Source organism: Hyalella azteca, unplaced genomic scaffold (genome assembly GCF_000764305.2).
Source record: "Hyalella azteca isolate HAZT.00-mixed unplaced genomic scaffold, Hazt_2.0.2 contig8774, whole genome shotgun sequence".
NCBI lineage: Eukaryota > Metazoa > Arthropoda > Malacostraca > Amphipoda > Hyalellidae > Hyalella > Hyalella azteca.
In genome coordinates, this window is record NW_025938859.1 from 69,718 (window position 1) to 87,419 (window position 17,702).

General features: G+C 38.4%; 1 protein-coding gene across 2 annotated transcripts in view; it reads left to right on the forward strand.

The window, feature by feature from the left end:
• The first annotated feature begins 1,415 nt into the window (after window positions 1-1,415).
• LOC108676710 (band 7 protein AGAP004871) overlaps window positions 1,416-17,702 on the forward strand; it is a 102,242-nt gene continuing 85,955 nt past the window's right edge. For both annotated transcript variants that reach the window (XM_047881755.1, XM_047881754.1), the window contains exon 1: window positions 1,416-1,634. In XM_047881755.1, the coding sequence (XP_047737711.1) occupies window positions 1,451-1,634 (184 nt within the window). In that variant the 5' untranslated portion in view covers window positions 1,416-1,450. The remainder of the gene's footprint in view (window positions 1,635-17,702) is intronic.

The following is a 17,702-nucleotide window of genomic DNA, read 5'->3' on the forward strand; positions in this document are numbered from 1 at the left end:
ACGGCTTCTACAGCTAAGATTTTCGTCTTTTACCTGACCTGCCACCAAGAGCTTCACGTCAAGTCAATCTTTCCAAACGATTTTTTATTATTGAAGAAATATAAGGCTATCGTCTAACTCCCTAGGATTTCTAGGACAAAATATTTTGCCTGAACCAAATTTGTTCGACTTGATGTATGGTTTTTGGACGGGCCGCACCATTAGTTTCAATACTTGTGGCCAATATTTTCGAACCCAGGACTAGAGCCCAAAAGCTTCCTAAGCTCTGCACCGTTTGCCAGGCAATGGAAGACTCTCCCTGTCTTGCAGATTCTAACACTTCCCTATCTACAGAAATTTTCTTCTGAAATCATATATGCTAAGCTAATTCCTTAACTCTAGCAAGCATGATTCGGAACCAATTACCCTAGAACTACCGTGAAATGTGTACGGTTGCAGCTGTTTGCGATTCGAAAAATCATCAGTGTATGGCTTGAAACGATGAATGTTTGTTAGAATTGAATTAACCGAATAGGTTCTAGCATACTTACGAAACGTACGAAAAATGAAACGAAAAAAGTACTAAATGAAAGTAGAGGACAATAGAAAAATTTCGAACGATGGGAACAATTTCCCACATGTGATTGTTAATGTTAAGGAGTTGATGCTTCATTTCCAGTTTAACTTCTTCTAATTTTTATTTTTTCACGTAAAGGTGTCACAATTATTTTTTCCGTATTTTTTGTTAACATTAGATTTAAGAAGGGTCGATTTGCTGCTCTAGAATCTCCCTCAAAACAGTTACTTAACTTTATATCGGGGCTAAAATATGCTTGTATTTTTCAGTGATGTGTTTCCTGCTGCTTCATGTGCTTATCAAATTGTATGTAAATAGCTATTGATTTCTGAAGCCTTCGTTGTTTTTTTTCCATGTATTGAGAGTGCTTCCTGTTAGAAATTCCTTCCATCCACATTAATAAGCTCTCGAGATAATTTAAAAAAATCCATTTAGTCTCCCTTGATTGCTGGGGACATAAACTTCTATGAAGTTGAATCTTAATGGGATATTAAAAATTATATGTAATACAGATTTGGTATGGAATCCTCTTTGGAGTCGACTTTAAATCAGACATTGTGAAGTTTGGATTACGGAGGACCGTTTGTGTACGTGCTATTTGGTGGAGCCAAAATTTGTTTATTATGGAAAAATTAGGCGCTTTGTCGCGTGAATGAAGATTCAATGGGAGCACAATATCAAGCTTGTGCTTACTGCAAGGCATTTATGAAAATTTTGCTGTCGAAGTGCAGCATTTTTTTCTGAAAGGAAGTTAGGATCAAGTAGTTCGGGTTGGCGGTCAAACTGGTTAAACAGGGCGGTGGAGGTGGTGGTGGAAGAGGTGGAGGTGGTAGGGAAGGTGGTAGTGGTGGTGGTGGTAGTGCATGCGAAGGAACTGCGCCTGAAAAAGTAGTGATGGAAACGGCAAACAACCGTCGCAATGCCCGCGGCCCTCCACCAGAGAAGCGCGGCAGCGGCATGATGCCCACGATCACAGATATCGAGGACCCGAGCGCCCTGTACTCCCTGGACTCGTGTCAGAAAATTGTCCAAGAAGTCGGAGTGCCTCCCCGACGAGCCTGGCAAGGCGGCTACCAACGTGAGTATAAAAATTGGTATTATTCTAGAAAGTTTAAATTTATATCATTTCATTGATATTGTATACAATTAGCGCAAAAGTTTGTGACAATGTCGAGTGTAATATTTACGATCAAGCTTATTATGAACGGAAATGAGAAAAACTTTGAAAACTTGTCGGGCTGTTGAAATGATGATGTTGTGTATTGGTCAAGTGTGGAACCTAGGATTAGGCTAGAATTTGTGTCAGCTTCTAAACGTGAGTTTCAATTCAAATCGACGCTTTGGCCACCGAGATGGAAGATATAGTCTTTATTATCTTTGGTTGATTTGACTATGCTCCAGATTTGGTAAAAATATTGAGTTTTCTTAATAGACATATGGGTTAGATGTTGTAAAATTTCTCAGTAACGTTATCACAGGTTTACAGCAAAAACTGACTTGAACTCGGTCGTTCACAATGGAGGGGGAGGGGGGTCTGGGTCAGACGCTGGGGGGTCTTTCATTCTTGAATGATACTTGAACGCCTGCAAATTCACGAGCATTTTATGACTTGACTTATGGGTGTTTCAAAGTTTTAACTGCACTACTCACTGCTTAGTCAGCATGTTTGTGCCATTAAATTTTGTTATAATGACATAACACCGATGCTAAGGAGGGCAGAATCTTGTTAAGCAAAGTTTTTCTTCACCAGAATCTTAGAAAAATTTTCTCAGAGAGATTAAATTTGTGATACAGTGCCCTAAGGATCAGTGAGGTGCGAAGTGAAACTATCGGAAAAAATTAGGATAAATTCTCAATGTCCACTCGTGACTCTGCTTACTTGGATGATGGCGGTGTTGACTCTAAGTGTTGAATTACATGTTGCATCTGCGTGGTCTGTTTCTCATTAGCTTGAGAGTAACGCTAGGTATTTGGTGATTGTATATGGTCGAAATCCTGCTAGGAAAGTGAGACTGNGTCCTTGCCCTGTAATTAAAATTGTCCTGCACTATGATTTGTTCGTTACATTTACACAATATGGCCTATAAGTGTTTGTTGGCGGAAAAATATGTACTCGCAACTGCTTTTTTCCAATCAAAAATTTCTTCGTTGTTCCTGTCAGCTGTTGTCTGGCAGTAAATTGTCGGTGTGCAGTAAATTGTCGGTGTATTGTTTCGAATGATGTTTGAACTTTTGAATTAAGTTAAATTCAAGTAATTTCTAACCCATTATTCTTTGAGCTGACATTTTTTGCTCGAGTTGCCTGGCGCGAGCTGCCGCGGCCGTTCCCTATTATATGCTGTCACGACCACTTCCTTGGTACCCGACGAACAGGAACCATTCAAAAGACGGCCTTAGGCTCACTTTATTCCTTCTTATGCCACTCAAGCAGCTCAAGTTATGCCCAGCCTTTTAGTCTCTTGCATGATTTCAAGAACATTCAATTTGAATTCTGAATGAATAATTTATTCTCAGCTCTGGTGTAAATGAAGAGACTTTTTTCTGTGGCGTGTCAAAAAATCGGAATTAACGTTATACAATAAGATATTTGAGTCAAGATTCGGTAATCTTTCGTATCAGAGCTCGTTTGAGAGCTGCCGATCGAGTGTGTATTGTTTTTAATTTTATTTTACGGTGTCTGTATTGCACTCTGTATGCTACAAGAGTGAAGCTTCTGGATCTGTTAATTCACTGTTTTAGGATCTTGTGTGTTATGGAGTCGAAGCGGATCCGAGAACTCGAGTTGAAAACTTTCGGTTTGGCTAAAGTTTGATGTCAATTCTTGAAGAGTTGTGCGCTGCCGCAGATGAAGGAATGAAGCCAAGAATTTAAGAAATTCTATCTTTTCAAACTCTCAAGTCATTTCTTCTGTGCAAATGTTGATGGAACCCTTTTGTCGATTGATGGTGGAGTTCACGTCAAGTTTTGCACTACAATTCTATTATTTAAAAAAAAGGGGTTTTTCAATGCGTCTTAGACACTTCGATTTAATTTTATTTATACTCTAATGGCATGTCAGTAAAGGCAAGTTGTGGTTTGCGTTTACTGCGCTAAAAGTGAATTTCCTTCAGTGAGATCCTTATTTCTAACTTTTTTATTACACATTTTATTTGCGGGCTTGTGTGAAATGACGCATGTGATGGAGCGCTTTCCCAAAGAAAGGATCAGAGCTGCGAAACCAGTGACAGCTAGCTTTTAAATAGCTAGTTTCACTTCTTGGCAAGCGAATAATTTCTCGCAGACCAGCCGTCTTCTGATGAATTGTCGACCATTATCGAAGTGAATAGGGCGGTGTAATTTGCCGAGTTACAGGCATAAAACTAGTCTAAAAGTTGCATGTATGTTAATAACTTATCAGGTCAGTACTCGCTCTAGTACAATTTTGTTTGTATGGTATACTATTGAAATGAAATGATTAGCATTAAGCAATGTCCGAGCGTTTCATTAGAACCATCAGCAAAACTCTTGGTGAATTTACTGAGTTACTCGTATGTAATAATGACAATAACACGTGCTAGATTCATTTTGCAGGGATTCGTTGCTACTTAAGTTTGTTCCTTAGAGTTTTTACTGCTATTTAAATCTAATTTGCGATATATAGTCTCGAGTTCTTCTTTCGTAAGTTGAACCATATTTTTTTGTGGATAGTATTCTCTGTCATTTTTACTAACCCTTAATTATTCGCCGAAATAATGTAGAAAATTATCACCTCCGTAAGTTGAATGAGCCTCGTCCCGTCATGATCGCTCCTAACAAAAGCACGTGAGCATTAAGTTAGTTAACGATAACTTAATTATAAATAAAAATACGGGATATAAACCCAATTATTATTGCACCTGCATGCCGGCGCTGTGTTCATGTTTTCCATGATAAGTTCTTCTAGCAGCGCTTCGTACCGCCAGACGCTCGGCGCGGCGTCCGCGTGTTGCCACACAACAGCGAAATCTCTCGCAGAATATTGGACTGTCAGACGGAAAATTCGATTTCCTCGTCATTGCTCCGCTAGATGGCGCTACTTGGGCCCCGTCGCTTCGCTTGTGCAGGCGAATAACTTGTAACGAACGAATGCACGGTTTTATATGTCAGCAATATTTCATGATTTGAGATTAAAATTATTTTATTGTGCATATGTATTTTAATCTTGATTTTTTATAAGCGTGAAAAGTGGACTAATCTACCGTACAAGAACTGTGAATTTTACAGAGTTCTATTAATTACTACAGTATTGCAAGCTAACATACCTCAACCATTCCACATACCTCAACCATGCTCCACACCTCAACCATCCCTCTAACCCCAACCCTGCCACACACCTCAACCATGTTCATAATTTTAAGCATGCCCCAGGCACTTCACACCGTAGACCGCAGTTCTGTCCTCCGCAGAGTTCCCAGGCTGTCGATGGTTGTTAGCCAAGCTGTCGTAAATCTCGGCACGATATTTAGCAGAAATTCCTCTAGTTTTTTCACTCGAAGATATGGTAGTTTGTTCCTGAAGAAGCGCACAGCGCTGCTGACGCTGATACGCCTACTTTGCTTGCGGGCTTACTAATGGGCGTTTGGTATATATAGTTGTCGGCTTGAATGTATAACTCCAAAATTATACAAATTTTGATGTTGATTTGCATCTATGCTTACGTTATTCACTGAGTTATTCAGTTATCTTGAACTATGATATGTATAGGAAAAATGTTACAATTGTAAATGTCGATTCCACGGTTGGTTTTCCTGCCTTTGAGCTGGCAGTGCTTTATTAATTTGCCTGCGCAAAATATTGTTTTCCGACCGCATCTAATGGAAGGATCTCTGTCGATTTTTTTGCAATTAATATCACTGTAGCCTGCGTAATCTGCATTGACTTTTAATCCAGAAGCGTCACAAAATTTACGATTTCCCCTGAGGCCGCGAACTTTGCAGCTTTGATCCATGAAATTGTTTTCTTTTATTTTTTTATGCTCATTTCGATTTATCCAATGAGTTTGGTGACACTTGAATTGCTTAGATGATTTTTACTGCGCTAATCCTTTTTAGTGTGTCAGCGATTGCTGTAGTGCGCCAGTCTGCTTTTGAGAGCATATATAAATTCCCTCCTTTTTCCCCTGAAAATTTCTGCTTCTCAAAGCGCCAGCTCACTAATGGCAGAGCGTTTCAAACACCGCTGGTTCGTTCGTCGACATGACAGATCTTAGATTATTTATGAATAAATCATTTATTCGAACAAGAAATTTTAAGAAATTATAAAGGAATTGTAAATTTTATTGTGCGCAGAATTATCAAATTTAGGTTTAAGTTTTATTTTAAAGGATTTAGGTGCAGTACAATTATTACTTTATATCGGAAATTTAAGAACGACAATTAGCCTCATCAAAATTTCACTTACATAAATCTAAAACTGTCAACCGATGGAAATTCATTTGCATACGTATGTTTATTATCGTGCGTGCATTGTGATATTTATTAATTCGGAACAAACTAAAGTTTTCACTTTTCCTGCTTAAATTAATCAATTAATTCATTCATGTGACGTTTCAACTTAGTTTCAAGCCAAGATCTTCCTCACGATCGTTTATTTTAGTACAAAATATGTCCATGGGAACGAAGATTAATTCATGCAAATCGTATGTACAAATTTTGAGGCACGCTTCAACCAACGCTATTCTCCGTCGGTTATAAATTACTTTTCCTATCATTGAATTTCTTAAAGAATCTGCATCACTAATGAGGCCAGGCACAATTAAAAGAAATGACGAATCAGTTTCTGATTAATTATTAAAGTCGTGTCATCCCCCCTTTCGGCGGTAGATCTGCTGCTCGCTTTTGGCAGAAAATTTCAACTGATCCATAGGCAAATTACCACTTTCTCTATGTTAATTACATCTAATGAACTCAAATCTTTAAACTTACCTTGAACTCCGCCAATTCAGCAGAATTTTTATTTTTACGAGTGTAGAGGTTGTGTGGTATGAGAATATATTTTTACTGTGAATCTCTTTTAAATTATAAATTTTAAATTTATTGTACACTTTTCAATCTTTTAAATTGTTACCTTTCATTGCAAATGATTGAACAGAATTTGTATATCATGCCATTGTTATGTTAAAGTAATTGTTAAGAAATTCAATAGTAAAATTTAACTGCCATATTATCATGACACAGAATTAGAACCATCCTCAGACCACTTAAGTCTATGCAAAATGTGGAGAATGAAAACAAGAATGTTTTTACGAGATGTTTATTTTTCCACTAAAGAAAAACGGTTTGTGGGATCGAGGGTGCGTTCTTTTGTGAGACTCTGCCCCTGCGCTGCAAAGCGTATGTTATGGTTGGTAATTTGAATTGTCACATTGTTGATAAATGTGATATAGTAGTTTGAGATTGAATAGTGTAAGGTCTACGTTATTTTTATGATGGTAGCACACATTTATCACAAATAAAGTATTTCACGAACTTTCTAATCCGTATTTTCTTCTTCCGAGTGGCTTGAAATAATTTCATTACCAAGTTGCATTAGATAATAGCCATAATAAGTTGTTTCCTTTGCCTTCCGGCACTTGAAATCATCAGGCTGCTTCAGAATTGTACCGTGCCGATTTAATTGTGCGGCCTTTACGTAAAAGGTGTCTCAAGATTCTTGGATTTTAATTTTCTTATTTGTATGGAAAAATTGTAAATTCTACAGAAACCGATTGGTGGATAAATTGATTGTAAAGTTTATTATAATTTCTTCTTACTTAGTACGACACAAGCTTGTCTTATGGATGAGGTTAATTGTAGGAGTAATGCGAATTATATTGTTTGAAATATATATCAAAAAGTTTCGATCACATTCCGATCAAAATTATGTTCGTGAAATTACCATATTAAATATTTTGACAAGCGCTTGCCATTGAAATTATTTGAAAAGCTGCGATGCTCTATCCGTTCATAGAACTAGATTTGCATTTATCGTGATTCATCAAACTGATTTATAACCACATTCAATGAAATTTATTTGAATAACTCTACATATTTTATATTTTACCGCCGAATATGACTAATTATTAATTTATTCTCATTCAACTTCTCCCTGAAGTTTGGCGCTAGAGGTTCTGGTGCCAGTAGAGTGTTTCAGCCGAGCTATGGAAGCGCAGGCATTATACTTGCTTCAAAAATCGAGATTGCCAAGAAAAACGAATTTTTTGTGTCATTTCCCCATGGGCGTGATGAATGCGAGCTTTCTGCCGCACTTCCCGCTAAATTGCCCGTCGTATTTCTAAGGACCTTACGAGCTGGGAACGTGAACCCCTCTAGAAATTATGCACACATTTTAATTTACTTTCGTTAAGGTGGATTTCATGTCGTGGTTTCTGCATTTTATTGCCTGCATAAATGTGCAGTATTTCGGGCTCGGATATTGTCTCCGCTTCAATTAGATATATTTGAAGAGGAAAAGGTCAAATGAACTTTTATATTCCCTTAACTCAAATATTATTCTCACTCGGGAAAAACATCCCCTCGGGATACTTCATTCTGGTTTAAAGGGAGTAGACATCGGGAGTAATTTAAATGACTGACATTCTATACAACTCGCTTCAATTACGCTTTTTATATCTGAGGAGTGGATTGCTGGATAACGATTCGATAAATTTCTCCCAATTCACGATTTGAATTGGTCTATAAGTAGACTTTGTTCATCAAGTGGGTCTATAAGTAGATATTGTTCATCAAGTGGGTCAATAAGTAGATATTGTTCATCAAGTGGGTCTATAAGTAGACTCTGTTCATCAAGTGGGTCTATAAGTAGATATTGTTCATCAAGTGGGTCTATAAGTAGATATTGTTCATCAAGAGGGTCTATAAGTAGACATTGTTCATCAAGTGGGTCTATAAGTAGACATTGTTCATCAAGTGGGTCTATAAGTAGACAATGCTTTAATAATGATAATGGGTATTTTTTAGGTGCTCTATAAGGTCGCCATTCTTCTTCGTACTCAAGGCATACATACACAAGGCAATTCTTCATACTGAAGCCATACATACACAAGGCAATTCTTCATACTGAAGCCATACATACACAAGGCAATTCTTCATACTGAAGCCATACATACACAAGGCGATTCTTTATACTGAAGCACAGTGTAGAAGTGGAACAGAAACCCCCTCAGCAGCGCCCGCCAGGCCGCAGATTGCATTGTCCTGCCTCAGTGATTGAATCTTGCGCCTCCGCCTCCACACTGAGACCGGACAAAATGTCTGCGTCGTAAAATTGTCTTGCAGATTTTACTGCACTTTACGAGATATGAGCGTATTTTCACCGAATCATTCATTTTTTAGCTTGTTCTGTATATATTCGAGCATCAAATGTTACAGATTCTTGCGTTATTAAACGTTGTAGGAGTAGACTAAATTTTTACTATGATCATAATATTCCATCTATTTTGACGTTTATGCGTATAACTGAACTAAGTAAAGTATCTTTTTAGTTTTTATTATCATGTTATTAATTCGTTAAATTTTTTTAATTACTTTATAAACAAACACCGACAATTCATGCCTATCATTTTCGAAGTTTTTAAGGCGAGAAACCATTTGTGCGCGCGGTAAATTAAATATTGCCTTATTTTGTGGCTACGCGGTGTCGCCGTCTGAGGGTCGTTCCTCAGTTAGACACTCCAAGGACTGTGGCCTCGATCGTTCCTGCTTCTGAGATGTTCATTGTTGTAGGCTGAGTACACATACATTGCTGATTGTGCTTATAATTAAATACTTGAATTTTTCTCATGCGCGACCAGTTCTTCTTTACAGTGCACAGTGTGCCCTTTACTTGTGTGCGTCGTGCACTGGACAATTTCTATTTACTATCTAGAGTGTCCTATTTCTTATGTGCTTCAATCCCAGGACAATTTCATCCTCATTACAGTGTACAGTGTACCCTTCCCTTCGTACATCGATCGCAGTACCACTTCCTCCCACTGTGTAGAGTGCCCTATTTCTTATGTGCTTCAATCATAGGACAATTTCATCCTCATTACAGTGTACAGTGTACCATTGCCTTCGCACATCGATCGCAGTACCACTTCCTCCCACTGTGTAGAGTGCCCTATTTCTTATGTGCATCGAGCACAGCACTGTCTCCTTCACTCCGGCGTGAGAGGGGAGGGGGAAATTTTTTCTCTCTGTAGATGACATAAAAAGTTTTCTTTTATGCTTCGGATTCCAGGGGCGCGATCGGAAGACCTGGGGACCTGAAAGTCAATCTATCGGAACCGCGGAACGTCGCGCCTCATCTACTGAGCCTCCTCGGCCGGGGCTGCCTCTGCCATTTGTATATTTCTCTATTTCCTCACTTCCAGCAGGCGCCTTCTATTGATTTAGCAATTTAGGGATAGTATTTTCAGCTCGCATCGAAATATGTTGTTGATGATTATTGTTCGAATGTTATTACTGTGTTTATATCTCAATCGTTGACAAAGGTATCGAATCTTTTAAACACGCTCATTAATATATAAATATATATTTCGATGTCGCACTATTTAGAGGACACTGCTCCTCAATATCCTCAGAATTCATTTAAATGCAGAAGAATGTTGACGAGCCTGTGATTTAGAACTGCTTGATAAAGCAGTGCTACCGTCTGAGGCTTTTTTGATGTCATCGCCCAATGCGCATAAGACATTGATTTTATTAACCAGTCATGTGATGTTTTCGTGCTTCCGAGTTGCCGGATTCAAAGCACAGGCCCAAAAACTGACGCTCAATCAGCCTCACAAAAGACGCCTCAATTGAAGGAGTCAATCTCAGACTCGGAAGCTTGTCCCATAGATACTTGCTGGCTCAGCCCTCGTCCTTTAGCGCGCCGTCCAACCTCGTCGTCACTTGACTTCCCGGATGCGCCTCCCGACGATTGGATTCATTTATTTTTGCGAGCTGAAAATCTTGTTTATTTCTGTGCGTAGTCGCTATTTTTTCACATATCGACGTTCCGTCTCTAAAATTTTGAGATTTTATTTATTAGGACTTTTTGATTGCGATCAATGTATCGTGTGTTTTTCTATATTATACGAGTTCTTTGAACTTTTTGGAGGGCACCAACAAGAATTTTGTTTATAGTTCTTGAGGGAGAAAAATAAACTGTACCACATATTCCGGGTTTAACGGTGAAAGTTCTGTACTCTCAAGAAATTCATACCCTTTTTTTAGTGTTGCTTGCTTCAATTGAGTGTTATTTGTCGAGGTTTTTTTTGAAGGCACTCGTATAATAATGTTGGAAAAGAGGTCAATTATCCGTGTCATAAGTTTATGAATGTTTAAATTTTTATCAAGTTTTCAGCAAACATTTGGAAATATATTTTAATGTACTTTTTATACCTAATTTGAAATAAAAATTTTGCACTTTCCTCTGAGTGTAGCTCAACTATTTATTTTGAAAGAGAAGAGACTTCATTGTAGAGAATTTCTTTCAATTTATTAATAAACTTGTATTACTTATAGATTTATAAAACTTATTATAAATCTAATAATCTTAGACTTATTAACCCATTATTTATAGTCATTTTCTCAGTAAAGAGGGAATTTCTCATTCAGAATCGGCCAAATGACAGACAAAGAAGGGGCAAGTAGCTCGTCTTGTCCCGTCTCATGGAGTGGGGATCCATGCAGTCCAGTCAAGATCGAAGAGAAGCAGCGAGGCTTCGATGGTCTCTGCCTCCGTGATTGAGTTTGCCCAAGTCGCTTCCCATGGCCAATCTGTTGACCAATCAAGTGCGGCTCTCGAAAATCTTCATTTTATTTTGACAACGAAGTCGTCTCGGAGGAGAGCAATAAACGCTCTGGGAGCGACGATGAAGGCTTGGAAAACTCGGCCCTTCATTGCTATTCTACTCAAGTGGCTCTAGTGTGCGGTGCTTGCTTGCTCTGGGACGAGCCTCGGCGACTACAAAGTGTCCTCAGTTATGACCGGGGCTGTAGTGCGGACCCGTGATATAAGCAAGATAGTGAAACAGAAAATTGAGAGGAAGGGCTGAGCAGAGGGCAAAATACGAACTAAAATAGAACGGGATTAATGAAAACTAGGTAAGTAGCTCTCATGAAAAGCCATTAATAATAAAAAGTGATGACGTCCTTTACTGGAAGGAATTTCCTTTAATTGGGAGGATCCTTAGTGTCAGATGAGTTCGAGAGTAGGAGAAAATATGCAAAACTGAAGATGAAAATTCCAGATGTAAGTGAAGAAGTTTACTCAGAAATGGGTTATTTTCTTAATTTTTTTGTCTTAAATCCATTACTCTGACTCACCGTCTTCTGTCAAGGGCATCCGAGCGGACGAGCGGCGATCGCGCGTTCGTCGTATTTTTTTTCGGAAGGGGGCGGGTGAACGTCCGTGTCTACTGTGTAGTGATTGATAGCAGACTCGCTACCGAGAGAGAAACAAATATTCTGCCTTCGCTAGTGTACAAAGATTGCTCCATCATAATTCCTGACGGAGGAAAAATAAATTGGTTATTCTGTAAAGCGTATTCTTCCAAGACTCTTCATTGGGATTCCTTTTATGCCTTATTTTTCCGGATTGATTATGAGCGTTCAAGTCAGATCATTTCAGAGTTTTTTTTTGCCTTGAGCTATCGTGTTGATGGGGGAACCATTGTGCCAAATTTTCCTAAATTTCACTTTTAATGAATATTTTTAACAATACACGATATTCTGTGACCGTGATATATAAGGCGTGCAGAGCGAGAGATCAAATTTAATTGGTGCCAACCTAGTTTGCTCTCCGTATTCATGTGCTTTCATTAAACGGATGATGAATTATTGGCAAAGTTCAAATTTGTGTGCAAATTTTGGAAACTTTGCAAGATCCTTACACAGTTACCGTTAGTTTTTAGGTATGCAGGAACTACCTCGATGACAGCGGCGAGGCACTTCAGAAAATTAACAAACTCTGTGGTCTCAAGACGGCCATTTTTACCTATTAAAATGAGAGCTGCATTTTTCCTTCTTTGTTCATGCTTCGGCCTCATCTGGCCCTCAGGTTAGGCTCAAAAATGAGCGCCGTAGGTGCAGCCGGCACTTCCCTCGGAAGTTTAATCAGTAGGTTTTTCTTAGACTCACCGTCTCCTGAAGCGTTTCTTATTTGGATAAGCCGCGTGCAAAAATTCCTTCTCAATGCACAGGCCGCAATCCATTGTAGTATTCTTTCTGGTCTAAAATTTCCTGATTCCCTCCTTTCAATTTATATCATATCAATAATATTGTTAATGGTCACGATTTACCCTAATACCACACGGGTACCATTTACGAGAACTTAAATTATTCAGTTTTGTGACAGTGGAGGAACGTGAATGGAGTTCAAGCTATTTCCGCGCTAATTAAATCTTGTCATCATAGTAGGCCATGCAGGAGAATGTTGAAAAAATTGCACGTTTTAATACTGCATTCTGCTCAATTCAAAATTTAGCAACAATTATTGTTGATCATTGCTGCGTTAATTGTACATTGATACCATTCATAAGAACCATCGTGCATCGTGACCAGTTTCGGACGAGAAAAAGATTGTACGGAAGATAATGAAGATGATGACACTATCTCACAGAGCACAACATCCGAGATGAAGTCCAATAACTCGGCGCGAACAGTACAAATGATATTGCAGCCATAACACCTGGCAAAGCAGATGATGCGATAGGAAATGGCTGGAGCCCGCGGCGAAAAACAATCACACGAATCATAATTCCTGAGAACGCTGTGAATTGGTTCGCGTTAATGGACAATATTACTGACCTGGTGGAATTGTCTTGTTCAAACTTGAGGTGCGTTACTCGAATCGTCCGTCTTTACCATTGACAAATAATTAAAAATAATTCTAAACAAATTAAATAAAGTCCTATCTGATCTTTTATCTTTTTCCTGAAGAAATATATAAGCTGATGGCTGTGAATTGCTCGATGGCCTTCTTGATCCCGCGTTGACGTGGGAAATGAACAACACCGCACACCTCTTTGGTCCCGCTGGGCCCTAACGTGTTTGCCTGACCAACGATTGACCTGCGACTGCGTTTCTTGTTTTTTTTAGAGATAAATTATTTCCTGAGTCATTAACTCATTTTATTCATTCATCTGCTTAGTTTTTATGATAAATAATATTTTTCAAATACATTTTTTTATGTTCAATTTTGTCTACGTAAATCTGACATGCGTTCATTTGTATTTTCCTTTTCTTTACGCGAATACATACTAGGTAATTCATCTGTAATTACTCATTTACTCATCGTTGTAATAATTTTGTCCGTTAAGCAACATCGAGGCATGCTGAATATGTGCCCAGAAGTTTTCTCATAGAAAGTTCTCCATGCTGGTGATTTTCGGCCATTTCAAGCTGACTTATTCATCACTTGGCTAATTTGGGGCGGGCAACTTTGATGCAAAACAGTCCGTACGCTTTTCCGATGCATGACCTAGCTTCGCATGCGTTTTACTTCTTGTTTTCTGTTTAAACGAATGTTTTAAGAATTTAATGAAATTGGAACGTCGATAGATGAAGCCATGTTGTAAATGTTACGCGTAAATCTGAATTTGTAATTATTTTTACTTTTTTAATTGAGTAGTCAAGTAATTCTGTTTCATAGATTAAGGTGTCCGTATTTTCAATTCCACTAATGATACCGTTGACAAAATCCCTATTGTGTTTACTACCTTATATTTTCGAACAGTATTAAACGTAACCGTCCAAAAATATCGTCAATTTTGAACAATCAAGGTGGATTTTTCGGAGCCCACTCGGCATTTGTAGAATAAATTCTGGCCAGTCACATTTTTCACGCGCGTCTAAAAATTGCCGTTTGTTTTCGTCTGCTTGTCAACTTCAGGCGCAGCGAAACTTTAAATTCTCTTCATATTTTTTAACTCGTCAGCGCCCTGAGTGATGAGTGTTTCTGTCTTTAGCTATTATTGCAGAGAAACTTTTTGCGTTGGGTTTCGTACTTGCAAGACGGCGTTCAAATGAGGACGGCGTGTGTGTGTGTGTGTGTTGGATCGTGTGGATTGATTGTAACACTTGGTAAGTTTGTTGTGTCGTGCTCATTGTTGGTTTGAGGTGTTATTATGGTTTGCTATTGTGTTAACGTATGTCCTCTGAATATACTTCATTATTTATTATCGTTTCTTATTTAACTTGGAAAATTCCTCTAGTTTAGTAATCGCAAGTTCGGGCATTACATTGATACCGTTGCTGGTGGAAATTTGTGTTGTGATAGCTTCCTTTAGTAATTGAAAATGTGGAAGGGTTTTCTCATGGCAAATGTTGAAAACAAGCCACCTTCAAAAATATTTGAACTGGCTATAGCTATCAGAAATATCGAGTTTAAATAATCAAAACAACGGCAAATTCAAATGTTTCAATTTAGCTTCCGCAAGGAAGTTCAATTTTGAGGCTTGATTGGGACGTGTTTTTTTAAGGGTTGGTATCTTCAACGCAGCTGGACCATGAGTGAAAAATTTCAATATTTCACTTCAATTGAGTGAAACAGAGTAAGTTAAATACAATAAGACATCTTATAAAGAGCAGCGGGAAATTAATAACGAAATTCTGTATTATAAAGCATGAAATACGTTTATTGTACCGACGTTAGCGAAGTTTGTATTGTAGTAGAAAGGATTTTTGGGGTCCTATAGCGAAAGATTTGGTCCTAAACGCTACTTTATCTCAAGGCACTGATTTCTTATTGGAACGATGCCCTGTTACATCGTAATAAATTAATCTGATTGCTTCTCACAGAAAGTATTCTCGTTTTTTTAATATTTCAATCCTTTGGTTACATCAGAGGTGTGTTGGATTAAGCGTTTTTTTTAGCCTTATTTGGTATTTTACCACGCATTTTCTTTGTTCCGTGAAAATTTTTTACCATCTCTTTTAAGGAACTTTAATTGTGACAAATTTAAAAAAATTTCCCTCATATTAATTAATTATAATGAGAGAAGCCGTCGCCTTATCCCAGCTTTTCCAAGGACTCCATTCATCTACAGCGAAAATTTAATGAGTGGCTTTTGTGCGCTAAGTTGAGTTGAGCTGCGTCTGAATAAATCGACTTCCTTGAGGGTTAATCAAGATGACCTCATGACTCTTAGTTTAAATGAGAAGCCGGCACTTAAGGGACTTGAGCTATGTTTGTATTTTTTATTGAGTTATGTTCCCTGTCGAGTTTGACTTCTTTGAATTATTTTATAATGAATCTGTTTTCAAGGGTGGTTTCTTTGGAGCATTTCACTTATCGAGGTGACCATGCGTGTGTTGTTCTATGTGCCACTAATTACATTGTTTTCGTGAGCTTTAGTGCCGTGGTTGCCTGTTAGACGACAGCGCTCCCAAATTAGTACGCTGTTTACTACTGTTCTCGAAGTTGTTTCAAGAAATGTTTACGGCTCTTAATTGAGTTGGTTGCGGAGTGTTTTTAAAAAGAGTTTTTGTGTTGTTTTAATCTCGAGTGTTATTGAAACTCAATCTATTCTTGACTGCAATTTACTAACGTTTTCTCTGGTGTTTTTTAGCTCGTGCTGAACATCTCAAACTTGCTCACGACAATGTAAGTAAATAATTTTTTATAATGACGATCGCGTAAAATTGTTTATCGCGTTGTGTTAAAGATATTAAACACCATTTTAATTATTTTATGCTTCTACTTTCAAATTATATTGATGCGGTAGGGTTTACCAGGCCAAGTGTTCGTGTTCAGATTCAAGGTTACAGTTTATTACATACTAAAGTGAAAACAGCGTCTTGAGAATTGCGTTCTCTCAAATGTTTGAGATCCTCAATCGCCGGGACTATTTTCGCTGGACTGGGATGTACCAGGCTCATGGGCTCGCAGAGGGAGAAATGAATTACGTCGTGTTAGTTGGACATAAGGACGTTTCTGGTGCGTGGAACAGCGTGGAAAAGAGGGTGTGTGGTGTTTGTTGAGCGTATCTTGTGAATGAAATGGTGATTTAATGAATGATTCGTGTTAATTGGCCACAGGATCGAAAAGCTATTTACTGATAAAGTTTGTAAAAAAGTATGTACTAATAAAGAAAGATAATGTCCAGGCCAGTGTTGAGATGAATGAAGTTGAAGTCGCAGTCAAATTTTCTAACAGGTGATGTATGATAAACTCTGCTCACATCAATAAACAGTTGCTCAACTCATGAAAATTTTTGATCATTACTAATTTTCAAGGAATGTATGCGCGTGGTGAGCAATGTGTTGAATGTTGGACATGAAAACTGTTTCTAATTTTAGTGCTTATCATGAATTTCTAAAAAGATTCAGTGCAACCTTCTTGTGGTAGTCTCAGACTACAGTTCTAATAATCAACTTTCACATTAAAATAACAAGTAATAAACGTTCACTAGGTCGTGTTCAAATCTAGCTTGTAAATACTCGCGTACATCGTTCGATCTATCCTATGGGAAGGCTGTCTTCCTTGGTAAATGAATACAAATATCAACATTGATGACCTGCCACTTGTCTGTCTGCGTTAATCCTATTTTATGCCGCTTATACAGTGGGAACCCTCTGCTGTTGTGGCCGTATTAATCGTCTGGAACCGTATTAATCGTCAAGAGAAATGAAATGGCACCTGATATACCTTGTTAACGTGAATATTAGTGCCACTTCTAGCTATGAAATGGTGCACCCACACTCTATTTCTGAGACCACTTCTTGTGAATGGTGGGTATTCTTGATCCTAAAACTTGGATCAGGCTTTTAATAAGAGACAATTATTCTTATCAATGGTCTAAGACCAGATGCTCGGCACACCCTCGATTGACCAGACTCAATGGTGTATTTCTTTATGGCTGTTATAAAGGTTTTATTTAAAGGCATAAAGCTGTTGAGACGAGGTAGTGTGAGAGAGGATAAGGAGGCTTGCTGCCAGTGTCGTTAATCTCATTTATGGCTTTGTGGCCTCGGGGACCAATAATAATGGCACCTTTATAGTGCCCATTGCGTGGTAATATAAAGAAGTGCTTCCACAGCACCTACTGCAGAGCACCTGTCATTCTGCTGCTGCTTGTCACTGTACGTCCCGTGCTGGAGCTGCCGTCACTAGGCCCGTCCGCTCTACGTCCCGTGCTGGAGCTGTCAGGTGGACTTTA